This window comes from Benincasa hispida, chromosome 7, assembly GCF_027475165.1.
Source record: "Benincasa hispida cultivar pf3 chromosome 7, pf3_genome.v1.1, whole genome shotgun sequence".
Classification (NCBI taxonomy): Eukaryota; Viridiplantae; Streptophyta; class Magnoliopsida; order Cucurbitales; family Cucurbitaceae; genus Benincasa; species Benincasa hispida.
The window spans coordinates 2,494,850-2,509,453 of NC_143484.1; the positions used below are offsets into that span (position 1 = coordinate 2,494,850).

General features: G+C 35.3%; 1 protein-coding gene across 1 annotated transcript; it reads left to right on the forward strand.

Annotated features, from left to right (window-relative positions):
• Nucleotides 1–256: 256 nt before the first annotated feature.
• LOC120069510 (putative aldo-keto reductase 1) lies at nt 257–5,716 on the forward strand. The gene is made up of 7 exons (XM_039021293.2): nt 257–563; nt 944–1,111; nt 1,222–1,422; nt 1,550–1,722; nt 3,684–3,780; nt 4,498–4,651; nt 5,219–5,716. Exons 1-7 carry the CDS (start codon nt 504–506, stop codon nt 5,410–5,412), a joined length of 1,047 nt encoding a protein of 348 aa, XP_038877221.1. The 5' UTR covers nt 257–503; the 3' UTR covers nt 5,413–5,716.
• Nucleotides 5,717–14,604: the final 8,888 nt, after the last annotated feature.

A 14,604-nucleotide genomic window follows, 5' to 3' on the forward strand; every position in this document is an offset into this window, starting at 1 on the left:
TTTTCTAAAAAAACAATAAATTACCCGAGTAACTCAAAGCAATAACCCAAATACCTCATGATTGGATTGAATTGAATTCAATATTTTATACAAATTGTATGAATCGAAAAAATTTACTATCCAAATAATGGAATTGGTTAAAAAAAGTATATTCATTCGACTCAAGTTGGTCAAAGTGGTCACGGATGAGGTATTAAGTGATGTAAGGAAAGGTCTAAACTGTTGAAATGGGTGTACTGGAAAAGGATGTGGAAATGCGTAATCAAAACAAACAAATATTTTATAAGTTCAATTTGAAGTGGAAAACTGTGATGTAAGCAATGATGAATATCATTTTGTTCATTCCCCATGTGATATTTCCTCTGCTACTATCCTCCAACAGCAATTTAATCCTCTCTCTCTCTCTCTATATATATATATAAACACTCGCATTTGAGGATTGGTTAAACAGACTAATAAGAGGATCTTCCAACTCTCTGCTTACAAGATTTAGAGGGAAATCAATGGCAGAGGGGCAAGGAGTTCAGATTCCCAGAGTGCAACTTGGAAGTCAGGGACTTGAGGTAAAACTCATATATCTCCTGTAGATCCCCCCCTTTGAAACTGGATTTGATTCTCAAAAGAAATCGAACTTCGAGTTGGATAGAAACAATATAATTTGACCAAATGCCTGAAAGGACTACTAATACTCTTTTGAGGAAGAGTATTAGTAGTCAATAGAGAGTACATAGAAATACCTGCAAAGTGAAAAAAACCTAGAAAAGATTTTATTTGAGGAAGACTGAAAGGACTACTAATACTCTTGTTTGAAAGGAGGCTTACTTTTCAATAGAGGAATGAATATATATTAATATTATGAGAGGCTTTGGCAATTGACATTGAGCTTTTTTAAACTTTGTTTTCACCTCATTAGTTACAAGTCTTGTATTTGTATAATACACAGGTCTCGAAATTGGGATTTGGATGTATGGGCTTGACTGGAGTCTACAATTCTTGTCTATCCGATGAAGATGGTATCTCGATACTAAAGGAAGCTTTCAATAGGGGAATCACTTTTTTCGACACAGCCGATGTATATGGACCGCACTCTAATGAAATCCTGGTTGGAAAGGTACTCAGCTCTGCTTTTGAAGTATAGCTAACAGAATGCAGAATTTAATTTCAGGTCTTTCTTCAAGATTATAGACATATTTTTCATCGACCTGTCTTTTCATCTTCCAGGCCTTCAAACAGTTACCGAGAGAAAAGGTTCAGATTGCCACTAAGTTTGGAATTACAAGAATTGGAAGTTCTATGACAGTTAATGGAACCCCAGAATATGTGCGGTCATGTTGTGAGGCTAGCTTGAAACGCCTTGATATAGATTACATCGATCTCTATTATCAACATCGCACTGATACATCTATACCCATAGAAGAAACTGTAAATAATCCCAACTCATTTCCCTCCTTTGTTGTCATTACACTAATACTTTGTTCCTTTTTGTATCACTGATAACACTAACAAGTACCTGAAGGTTAGTTTTGAGAAGTATGTTCTTGATTTGTAGATGAGTGAACTGAAAAAACTGGTTCAAGAGGGAAAGATCAAATATATAGGTTTATCTGAAGCTAGTCCAGACACCATAAAGAGGGCTCATGCAGTTCATCCTATTACAGCTCTACAAATGGAGTGGTCCATCTGGACACGCGACATTGAGGAGGAGATTATTCCTCTTTGCAGGTATAATTTGACATTTTAAACCCAGATTCTCCCTACAACTATGATTTATTGAGTTCAAAATTAGGAACCACAGTTTGGCTTTATCGGATTTGGCAGTTGGAAATAGTTCGTTCAATTGATCTTCAAATCTTGAACTCGTCCTAAACCTGTGGGGTATCCTAATGCTAAGGGATTTTGATGTTTATATTTGGGTATTTAGTTTTAAAAAACTAGATATGCGTAAGCACATGCGTCGAGTAATAATGTTGTAAAACGGCCAAGGTCGAGTATCATCCTTTGAGGATTGGGTTATCAATTCTTTGAGCTATCGTAGAGTCGTTCCAATTTTACTTACAGGACCCAACTTGAAAAAAATAAAACTAAACCTAAACCAAAGTAAGCAAATAAATTGATCGAGTAGGAGAAATTCAAACAAAGAGACGTCTGTAAGGTACCTAGATAAAAGTATTAGTATAGTATTAGTAAGGGGTACAAGGATAATTAGATGAGAAGTTAGTTACTAAATGTTGTTATAAATAGGAGGGCGAGTGAGTGATATGGTATACAATTCTGTGGAGTGTTCTGGGGCTTGAGTGTGCCCACTCAAAAGGGAGGCTCCAAGTTTCTTTATACTCGCGTTATCTTGTAATATTTCCTTTATATTTCAATATAATCCAAATCTCGATTTCTGTTAGGAGGTATCCTAAAAACGTCCTAGGGGACCAATTTCATCAATGGACCTAATAAACTTTGTTGCTTAATTCTTAAATCAATTAACACAAAATACCTAGATCTCGAAGTCTTTCATCTGAGCTACCCCTCTCGAGGTCAACTTTTTCTCTTATCCAAGCACTAGCTCCTAAATCTCTTTGAAACTAGTCAATTAGACAAAACATTGTGACCTTCTATCATCTATCTCTAGTGATCTCTTATTACGCTAGCATTACGATGATGATCAGAGTGTTGTCTTCGGAGCGTTGAGACATCTCGGGTTTAGAGGTTGAGCAACGCTATTTGAGCATTGTAGCACCTCTTGCATGCATTTTTCAGCTCATTTTTTTTCTGTCTCTTCATACCTAAGACCCAAAATTAAGTATTTAGGCCTCTTTTCTTCATTATTTGTCAAAAATCTTCAACTTTTGTCCGCTTGTTGGATTCCTACAAAATTAGAAAAGTATTAAAAAAAAAAAAAAACACATTTAATGTACAAAAACTAACTTAATCCTGAACCAAGAAAGCACTTTTTGAGTGCTTTTCACTTCCAAGGTTTTGGTTTAAGCTCGTGGGTTCAAGCACTTATTGTTTCTCATATTTGTCCTTAGGGTGGATGAAGCCTCCGAGAGTAGTGAGGGTGGGACATGAGCATAATGTAAGGAGTAAGACTCTCGACACCTTGGTTAAAATAAAAAAAAAAAGTTTGTAACAATTTCGTGTCAATTGTGCACCTAGATTCAGGAAGCACTTGTTTTATGGACAACCTATATAGGTTACAGTGAACTATCCATATTTTGGATTTGTATTTTGATCATTGATGGTTTTCACACATTGGCAACTGAATCTGTTCAAGGAGCAGGAAGTTAAAGTTTTTTTACTTGTTAAATGATTGGCTTTTGTCTTGTTACAGTGCTTGATTTGCAGATGATATATAATTAAATTTACTTTCACTTACTAGCTTAAGCTTTTGGGTCAATTGGTGATTTAAGATGGTGTTAGAACAAGTTGGTCTAGGATGTCTTGTGTTCAAACTCCTACAATGTTGTTTTTCTTCAATTAATATTCATTTACACTTGTTGGGTTTTCTTCATTTTTGAAGCTCACAAGTGAAGGGGAGTGTTAGATGATATATAATTAAATTTACCTTCACCCACTAACTTAAGCTTTTGGGTCAATTGGTGATTTAAGACTCCTTTTTATGTCTATGCTTTAGCTGTCGTACTTTTCCTTTGCTAAATAAGACACATTGCCACGTGATTGTTTTGCAGAGAGCTAGGCATAGGCATCGTTCCTTACAGCCCACTCGGTCGAGGCTTCTTTGCTGGTAAAGCAGTTGTGGAAAGCTTACCTGTTGGCAGTCAGTTGGTAACTATCTGTTTTGCACCATTTATCTTTCTCACTCTCTTTATAGTTAAGTCTAATACGCTTTAAATGAGAAGCATTTGTTTGAGACAATGGTAAAATCAGACTATAGTAAATATCAAATCCTAGTAACTTATATGTAGAAAGTCAGTAGGACGTGTAAAGAGGATATAAAAAGTTTCTCTAAAGGAATGGAAAAATGACCTAGAAGGTCATCCTTGTTAACTCTCAAACTCTCGAGGTTCTCTCATGTAGGATATGTTTGGGAGTGATTCTAAAATTGTTAAGAAGGTCACTTTTGTCATTTTCAAAATCACCATAAAACATGTTTTTAATCCCTCAAAACTAATTTGATGATATGAAAATTGTATTTAAAAGTATAAAATTTAATACTAAATTAATTTTGAGTGATTAAAAACATGTTTTAGGCCGATTTGAAAAACTCTCAAACATGCACATACTCATTTGGCATTATATTTTACCTTTACGAAGTTCTGTTATCTAATCTTTTTTCACTTTAAAAATAACAGATGTGCTTTTTTGTTTGTGGGGTGTCGGGTTTTTTTGTTTTTTGCTTGTTTACTTGGGGAAACCGACATATCATGTCCTGCCTGATAAAGATGTGTTTGTCCAATTGACTTCTTGTTTGTTTCTTTAAAGAGGCAGTTTCATTTATGTTGGGTTGATAATAAAAGATATGTTGCAAAATTCATTCCTTAGGCTACACATCCTCGATTTATTGAAGAAAACTTGGAGAAGAACAAGCAATTTTACACACGAATAGAGAAGCTTGCTGAAAAGCACCATTGCTCTCCTGCTCAGCTTGCTCTTGCATGGGTTCTCGAGCAAGGCGATGATGTTGTTCCAATTCCAGGTGACCGATTCTCTCCCTCGTAGTTACTTTAAATAATAACTTCATAAACTTTTACTTGTATCCCGAACTATAAATTATGATATTATGTCGTCCATGTCGTCAACAACTAATTAATGATGTGACATGTTGACTAATTAGGTGGAAATAAATAGAATGATGAAATTGAATGGCACAGATCATAAAGGAGTTGCTTAGAATAGTATGTTATACGTATCACTCTATCTTGTCAAGCTATATAATGTCTTCTACTATCAGTATGTACACGTCAAATCAGCTAACAGTTGTGCAATAAAGACACATCATATCATCATTTAATTAACTTTGTTAATCACATGGACTACGTAAAATCATAACTCAGAATTCAAGGGCAGTTCTTTAGGTTGAAGAACTAAATAGAAGAGGTCAATTTTACCAACTTTATAACAAAAGAACAAAGCTGGACCTAGTAGTAGTAGTACTTTTGAACTATCTTTTACCAGTTGCATTAATAAACTCACAAGACCTGGAAACATCATACCGAGGCAAAACCTCTCTTTTCATGACTTTTTCTTTTCTTTTTGTCCCAAGGCACAACCAAGATAAAGAATTTGGATCAGAACATTGGTTCGTTGACAGTGAGGCTCAACAAAGACGACCTTATCGAAATTTCTGAGGCCGCACCCGAAAGCGAGGTAGCTGGAAATAGAACTTATGATAGCATGACTCATGCAACATGGAAATATGCTACCACACCTCCAAAAGTGAAGGACATCTCAACCTAAGGCATTCAAGGTTTGCATACACCTTATGCCAATTTTATGAGATTTGGACATATAGAAATCCAGATTATTGCATCATTTTCAATACAGATGTATGAAGAGTTCTATAAGTGATGTTGTCGATTAGAATGAAGGCCATGTTGCTTACTTCCAAGAGAGGTATTGGCATTTCTGAGTTATTAGTAATGACCACATATCATGCGTGTGAAATTGTCAAAGTTTTAAAACGATGTTTAATTGTTTAAAGAAAAACAATTTCAATGCAAATACATAATATAGACATGTACAAATGTTTTCTTTTCTTAAACTATTATGCAATAAGCAAAACAAAGACAAAATTATAAATTAAATTGTTGTAACCGAGGTTCGAAATATAGATATCGATGGAAATACTGGAGCCCAACTTTTATGAAAATATTGATGTTGATGAAAATTTCAAAAGTTTTATGGAAATTGATGGAGATTGTTAAAGTTAGTCAATGAAACTTTGATTATGGCTTAGTTAAATTGTAACTGGCTATTTTTAATTATCAATGCTATAAAGTAAGACAACATTTAGATGTATATTGTAAATATTTGAGCAAATGTCGATGGGAGAGTAGAAATTTCAAAAAGAAATGGAAAAGTAATTACGAAGTAATATCACACATTGGTAATTGTTACAAAATTAAAGAAGACATGAAATATTTGCATACAAAATAATTGTAAATTGTTTGTTATAAAATGTACATCTAATTTTTAAAAGATGACTTTGAAGTATCTAACCTAGAATCCTGATAATTTTGATAGAAATTACAATATTGTTCATAGGTCATTCTATATTGAAAAGGTTGAAGATAGTTTACTTTAATGAATATTATAAGACTTGTATGACCAATATGTAGACCTTATTGGTAGATACATACGATTAGTCAATGATCTTCCTCCTAGATGGATAACTAAACTCACATCAATTCAATTTTGAGCTGAAATGATGTGAGAATTCAATGAAAAAGGTTTGAGTGAAGTTTAAAATAAATATATATTATGTTTCTTAAATTTGATTTCTTGAAAATGAAAACTTTGGATGATAAAAGAAACAAAACTCACATCAATTCAATTTTGAGGTGAAATGATGTGAAAATTCAATGAAAAAAGTTTGAATGAAGTTAAAAAATAGAAAAATTGTAATGGGTATCCTTTTTATGGAAACTAATTAATAATATAGCATTTTCTTAAAAAAATTACAAATATAGCAGATCTTCCCCAATATTCTGCTTTACTTTTTATATATTCCTAAACTATCCATTTGAAAGATTTTCGTCAATGAAACTAGAAGAATCGTTAGGGCTTCTAGTTGATGAAATTGATCGTGAGCTTGTATAAAAAAAGTTGGAAGCGAATGGATAGATCGTGAAGATGGATGGAAACGACATGTCAACTGGAAGAAGATTTCATGGATGGATGGAAAGGCAAATGGTCGATCAGTTGGATGGATGCGTTTGATCGTGGAATCAAATTTGAGCTTATTAGATATCGATGGGCTTTTTAGTCTTTTTGTACGAGCTGGAATCAAATTTGGTCATATTTGTTATATTTTTTTTTGTTAAAGTTATATTTACAATTAGTTAGGGCCAAAATGTTATGTTTGCAAGTAGCCCTAAAAAATAAATATGTGGTTTCTTAAAAATGAATTTTTTTATGGTAAAAGAAACAAAACTCATATCTTTGAGGTGCAACTATACACTGATTTGTGATACTATACAATTCGTGTAATTAAAACCGTACAACTGAAAGAACTTCCACTGAGCTAGTCTATCATAGCTATTTTTTTAAAAAAAAATCAAAATTTTCTAAAAGAATTGGTCAAAATGGGGGAAAATCAAAACTGCCCCTTATTGAAATTTTGAGGCCATTGGAATCTCGAGATTCGATCAAAATTTTCCACTATGGTGGTAACTACAAGCATCCTAAATTGAAAATGTACCTAGAATCAATGTGAATATAAATAAGATTTGACGTTATAAGAAAAATAAAATAGTACATAGAAAAATAATTTGATTTTATTCATCCCTCTAGACTAAGATATTCTCTCTCTTACTTTTCTCCACTCTTCTCCCTTTTTCAAGTATTTTTGTCAAAAAAATTCTGTAATTATATTTACTTTCTTCTCTATCACCCATGCATCAGTTTGATACATATTATTATACATGCATCTCACCCATAATGTAACAATTCAATATTTAACTATCTTCACTTGAACAATCGTAACTCATCAATATCAATAGTAGACTCAATATACACATACATTCGGAAATCATGTTCCATCTTGAAGAGTTGAATCACGTCGACATCAATTGCATATAGTAGGTTCAATAGACACCTACATTCAAAGAGTTGTACCCATCTAAAAAGGGGTAAAATAGAAATTTATTTAAAAAATAGGAGTAAAAGAGGAAATAAAAAATTATCTCACATTGCCCCATCAATAATTATACCACTTGGTCTGAACTTTGATTACCTCTTCTATTGGCTTTTTCTTTTGGGTAGTTGCAAGAATGCCAAAAAGTATTATAAAAATTGTAAATTTAGCAATAGTTTTTTTTTAAAAATTTACAAATATAGCAAAAAAAAAATGTTGGATCTAATTTTTACTTTTTATTATTCCAATTTTATCCTTTTTGGTGTATCAGTTGTATATCAGTAATATATTAGATATACTTTTATGTTTGGTGTATTAGTTAACTTATATACTATATACATTATATTTAATAGACGATTCAGTTATATAATTAGTATATATCAAATTTACCATTTATTATACTAAATTTATTAGTCAATAAGTGTTCATGCCTTCATTATTTATTAACTTAATTTGAATCTTAATTTTGTAGTACATCATTATCCACTTACAATGGTTTAGTTCATCCTGTTGGTAACCATTATGAATAATATTAATATTATACTTGAAATTTAATCTTGAATGGGTGATTATCTACAACTGATATACTAGAATAAATATATTTTAAAGAAGTATTGATATACTAATGATACATCAATGTCATACTTGAAATGAGTATTTGTTGTATGGAAAATTTATCGTGATGTTTGTGTGTGAACTTATGTTAGAATGACTTTGCGCTGAAACTAACTATTCGCCAAGATGTATGTATGCTATGCGATTATCACTAGTTTTCCTATATCTTGTCCAAGTATAAACACGATATAGGTTTCTTAGTGAGAACCGAGGTCAAACATAGGGACTTGTAACTAAAATGTTTGTAAAGCTATTGTGTTTGCGGCGAGAATCAAATGAATCGCAGTGGAGAAAAATAACTTAAAAGCATGCAATCATACACTATGCGATGAAATTAACTAGACAAGCAATGAGCAATTTAGGACTAGTCCTGAAATTTTTTGAGAGAACAACAACTTCAACTTGGAGTAAAAATGAATGGAGAAAGCAGGGTTGGGGAAAGTCAGTACCAAGTTCCTAAGTTTAGTGTTACGGGTAATATAGGCTCCCTACGTCCGTTCATCGCATACCTCCCAACCACATTTGTCATATTTCTATGACGCATGAATGATGTTGCATTGAACATAAGGTTATTTCTATCTCTATAAACACTTTACTTAGTGAGTTCTACAACTACTTACTCTCTTGAGCAGTTGGTTATAGCTACTTGACTCTATAAGTGATTATAAGCAAACATTCAATTAGTCTTACACTAAGCAAACAAGATTAACCTTCAGGGACTAAACTTAGCTCATGGTATTAAACTTCCCCTTACCCCGTAGAAATTAGTTACTCATGATAAGAAAAGAAGAAATGATAAAGATAGAGAAGGTGAGGAAGATAGTCATGATAATATAAATATGAAAATAGAAATGTCAATTACACAATGAGTTAATATTGTAATGCCAGAATATAATACAACAATGAAGACAAGAAGTAATGGAAGTGCAGTTTTCAGCAATCTCTTGCTTCAAATTGATGGAGTGCTAAGGCTACTGGTGACTAATGACGGTGTGAGGTGGAGAAGAAGTAAGTAATGGAAGGATCTCTCAAACACTTGCTTCGACGAGCTTTCTAATGGTGAGTTGAAGAGAATTTTGGAAGTGGAAAATTCTCATAAATATTCTCCAATGTGTTATTGCTTGTGGTCCAAGTATTCTGTCTAAGGGCGTAACTTAAACAAAATCTGGAACTCCTCTTCATGGGCGTCAAGGCTCTATTTATAGAGCCATGCATCGACAGCTTTGGGTCTTTCGCTCTGATTCAATCATCATCTTTGACTTAGTTGGTGAGAATTTCAGCACTACTATCATGGTCAATATTCTGAAGTTGTGACAGAAGATCCATTGGAACTGACTCAGAGATCTTGGGGCATGTGATCAAATATTTCTTCATCAAGTGAAAGCTTAGTGCATGCGGATAAATCCTGTGATCAACTACAAAATATAACACTTTGGTGCAGGTTAACTCATGATATGCGATCAGTAGGGATTTCAAGTGTCAAACCCCGTCTCGAGCCCACACTCCTGAGCCCAAGGAGAGGCATGATATTAACTAATACTACTTTCATTGACATTAGCTTACTAGTTTCCTTTTAGAACCCTATTTATTACAGCAGCGAAAAAATCTTACATGCTTTATTTAGGAAGCTAGTTTACAAATTCAAGTTGCATTTACATGGGTAACAATACTCTGACTACTAATCTCATTTAGTACTATTTCTAAACTTGTGGCAGACCTTGACCAACTCCGTAACCTGGACTCTTCTGCTACCTGCGAGAGAAATACGGAAACAAACCATGAGCTTTACAAAGCTCAGTGAGTGGAATCATAAATATTATATCACGTAATTCCAATGCAAACCTCCATCATACCATGAAGCTTTTCACAAACCTACCTACACACATGGTAGATAGTTAACATTTTACATCTAAAAATATCAACCTATGTGTATATAGTTCACCTTTTCATGGGCTCAGAAGCTAGGCCCATTGGCCCTCTAACCATCCCAATCAAGGTTTTTCCTTCCCACAGGCTCAGGAACTAGACTCCTTAGTCCCCTGACCATCCTGTAAGAATTTATTTTGGGCTCAGGTTCTAGGTCCACAAATCCCCTGACCATCCCAACGTCATAATCACCTCATAATATAAACTACAACATATTAATTCTAAATATGCTTAAAAGATTAAAAGAAGAAACCACTCACAATGACCCTCTGAGATCTTTCTTCCCAGTTCATCCGGTTTCCCTTATTCTTTCGATGGACCCTATTTCAGATTTAACTTTAAGCTTAGATTACTCACTCTTTCGGGCCTTTACTCAAGACATTTCCTTCTTAAAAAATGTGTGAAAATTTCTTAACCAAATTACCTTAAAGTTTCGTCTTGAAATTCCTTGGCGAAAGTTCAGAGTCTCAAGTTTACTTCCCCTGGCCCGACTACTTCCCCACTGGTGAGCACTTCTCGGTTTTCCTTGAATTTGACAGTCTTAGAATTAGAATTTCATTAAGGCAGCCCTTACACTAAATCTACATTTAATTTAGAAACTTTTGGTTAAAAAATCACCTGATTTGTACGAGTAGTCTGGAATAACTTATCGTTTGAATTTAGCCTAGGCGTCTGTCCGTACACCCATCTTCCTTCGGCACCTCTGCTCGTACTTCCGCTCGATCAACGCCCTTCTTCCTTCATTTAATGTACGAATATCTTTAATTTTCTCCTTTCTTTGTAGTTTTTATGGACTTCAATGGTTTGTGGGTTAAAGTGAAGCATTCTGCCCTTTTTATAGGCATCTCACCCTTCTCCTTTACCTGACACCTTCTCCATTGATCACATCCAGGTGTATTCCTCACCTTCTGCCAATGCCCAACCTATTCCACTTCCTATTTGATGTGTCTTTTCCCCCACACTACCAATGCAACCTCATATCAACGCAACCTAAGGTGTCTTTCTCTTCCTTAGTCAACACTTAATGCTTACATTTGCATGTCTTCTCGTGCATCCACCTTATTTACTTAAGGCCTAAGATTTCTTCCCAATAGGCCACATGTCCGGATGACAGCCTTGAATGCGTTTATTCAATCTCATATGTGCCTATCTAACTTCATATGCGTTCATCCAACCTTACCTTGTGCATCCCATTGATGCAACTTGGTCGCATATGCTAGATGCTCGCAAGGTTCCCCCTTGGCCGCATGCCTTCTACCACATGGCTTACCTTTGCCTTATGCGCTCAACTAGGATTATGACCAACCTTCTTCCATCGCATACTATTTACTCAAGCCTTGTCCTATGCATCTATATGCCTCGGATGTCCAACGCATATAGTACATCTCCAACGCATGTCAATCCTTGAGTCAAGCTAAGTCTCAACTCAACGTCTCATGGTATAACTTACCATCGCCTAGCCTCCTGCTAATGCATCCCTCATGACCATCACATGTATGTCTTAGTTGCTTGTCAATGTCCTTAGTCTCTTGCTCAAGACCAACACAACCATCCTCGTAAACCTTATTACTGCAAACCTTAGCAACACAAAGACAATTCACCATGCGTTCACTATGGCTTGTCTCATTGCCGCATAGCTCATCGTCTAGTACTGCTGCAGCGTTGCACCATCGCATAGTATTGTCGCATTGCACCATCGCATAGTGTTGCCGCATTGCACCATCGCATAGTGTTGCCACATAGCATCATCGCATAGTGTTGCCGCATAACACCATCGCATAGTGTTGACGCATAACACCATCGTATAGTGTTGCAGCATAACACCATCGCATAGTGTTGCCGCATACTTTGCTAACTTCTCAAGACATAGGCTGCCGCATGCTTGTCCCTGCATAGCCTTTCCTTTCGGTCATACTTCAACCTCTTTCAATGCCCAAATAACCTCTCAAAGTCCAATGGCCAATGCATAGCACAACACCAACTCTTAGCACAAGGCCAACGCATTGTCTAGTACTTAGCCAATTTTTCCAAGTTTTATCCAAGAGTCAAGCTCTCGAATTCACACTGGATTTGACTTAATTGTTTTTATGTGTTTAGCAACAATCGCCTGGTTCCGTGTTAATTTTGCACTTAATTAAATTCTAACTTTCGAAGAACATTTATTCAACCTCGAGAGTTCTTCCTTTTTAGCGCAGGGTTTCATACCTAGTCAGATTCTCTTAATTATTAGTTTAAACAGAAAAATAGGAATGTAGGTTTCACATCAAGTGCACTTCAACGCAAGTATAATTTTAAGCATGAATTCTTGTCACTGCATATTTAACCTATCTAGCCTCATTATTCTAAGTAAAAAGGCTACAATAACTTGTACTCTTACAAGTTCGCACTCCCAAATTTAGAACAATGCTTGTCCTCAAGCATATCTTGTACTAAGGAAATTCAAACTTACTTTACACCTCTAAGTGGCATACTAGCTTCTCAGAACGTTGTTCACTTGCACTCCTTTCTCTTAAGCGTAGCCACTTATTCTAAGAAATATTTTCTAAGTTTAGCAAGCCTCCACTAAAAAACATTTTAATCATTTCAAACACTTTTGTTTATGTTTTCCTGTTATGTGTTCGTTGAAGAAGATTTTAAAAGCTTGCGGTTACTTATTCAATTTGGAAGTAGGACGTTTAACTTAGTAACACCCTTCGTTTTGGCTGGGTGATGACATACAGAAATGTATGTCATCTTAGGCCTTTTACTTAGAATTATGAAAGTTGTTAAGCAGAATATGCGACAATTGTGCTAGGAATTCATGAGAAAAGTGAGCTTGCGTCGTTCAACATGATGAATCTCGGCTAACCCATTATTATGCAATATTATGCGTTCAATGTTCTATTTTTGTAGCTAACGTAGGAAGTGGACACAAACTTAGAAAATACAATTTGTTTTAATGCATTTCTCTGTTTCCTTCGACTCCATCTCCATCTTCTTTGCTTAGCATCCTTACTTTCATTGCAACACTTAGTGAGATTGCTTGGGTATCACATACTTAGTCATGTGGATTAGAGATATAAAGCATGTAGCAACCCACCGAGAGGTGTGCGTTGCATGAGTGTGTGAGTAACCTTATTTGCTTAGTGTGAAGCTGTGACAACACCTGTCTATAGGCTAATGTAATGCTTATCTATGAGTAAAGTCAGCAACAACCAACTGCCCGGGAGGGTAAGTGGTTGGTCGCAGTAAGCAATGTATGCATTGTTCACTAGAGATAGGAATAATCTTAGGTCAACCAAGTTCATGCGGTTACCTTGTCCTACGAGCGCATCATTCATCATTTAGGCATACTTGGGAGAGTAGTCTAAAACCCAAATCTAAGACTCGAGAGAGCAAATTAGAACGCATAGGCAAGAACGGGGAACTTAGAGATAAGCTCCATTTTCTAACCTGCATCGCATGCACCCTAGGAATAGGTATGATATTATGTGGTCGCCTTATTTGTGTGTGTTTCACTTTGTCATCGCATAAATAAGAATAGAGGCTTATGTGTAGGTCCTATAGACTTATCGCATATATCGCATGCGTTATAGCATTAGAAGCTGTAGCATTCGCACCGAGAGGTGGTTTACTATTGTATGTGTGTTGAATGATCGCATGGTTTACGTTGACTAAGGTTGCCCTTGCAGTCACTCTTAAGAGTTGCAATGAAATCATCTCCGCATTTTATCTATTTTCCCATTCATTTGTTTCATGTTAAGAATTGTCGTGTCTCTACCTCTCATGCATATTCTCATTGCGTTGTCTGTTAGATAGGAGTAGGAGTAGGGTTAACTTAGCAACCTCCCTTCCATTCTTTTATTCAAACCACCACATACACCTTACCACATTCATTTTGCTACAAGTCCCTGTGTTCGACCTCGAATCACCCGAGAAACTTGCATTCGCGTTATACTTGGCATGAACACAAGAAAACTTGTGACAGGACACATGGTCATCGCATATATTTATTAACGCATATTCATTCCAACGCATGATCATTGAGGCATGGCAATCATTGCATATCTTATGAACATGCATCACATATTGCATCCAGGGGATTTTAGTTGTCGAGTAAATTGGCATCTAATTTCCCGCCATCACTTGCCCCCACGGGTGTCATGCGAATATATAACTATGGTTGCATGCTAACTTTAACTCATCTCTTATCTTAGCTAAGTTTAACTTTTGCCAGACAATGGAATTGTTTTTAATTAATCCTACTTGTAATG

Bases quoted from the DNA above. Each gene is read 5' to 3' on its own strand.
- LOC120069510 (XM_039021293.2), top strand. From the start codon at position 504: ATGGCAGAGGGGCAAGGAGTTCAGATTCCCAGAGTGCAACTTGGAAGT. The intron at 1,112-1,221 runs GTACTCAGCTCT...TTCATCTTCCAG, and splicing joins ATGAAATCCTGGTTGGAAAG to GCCTTCAAACAGTTACCGAG. The intron at 1,423-1,549 runs GTAAATAATCCC...CTTGATTTGTAG, and splicing joins CTATACCCATAGAAGAAACT to ATGAGTGAACTGAAAAAACT.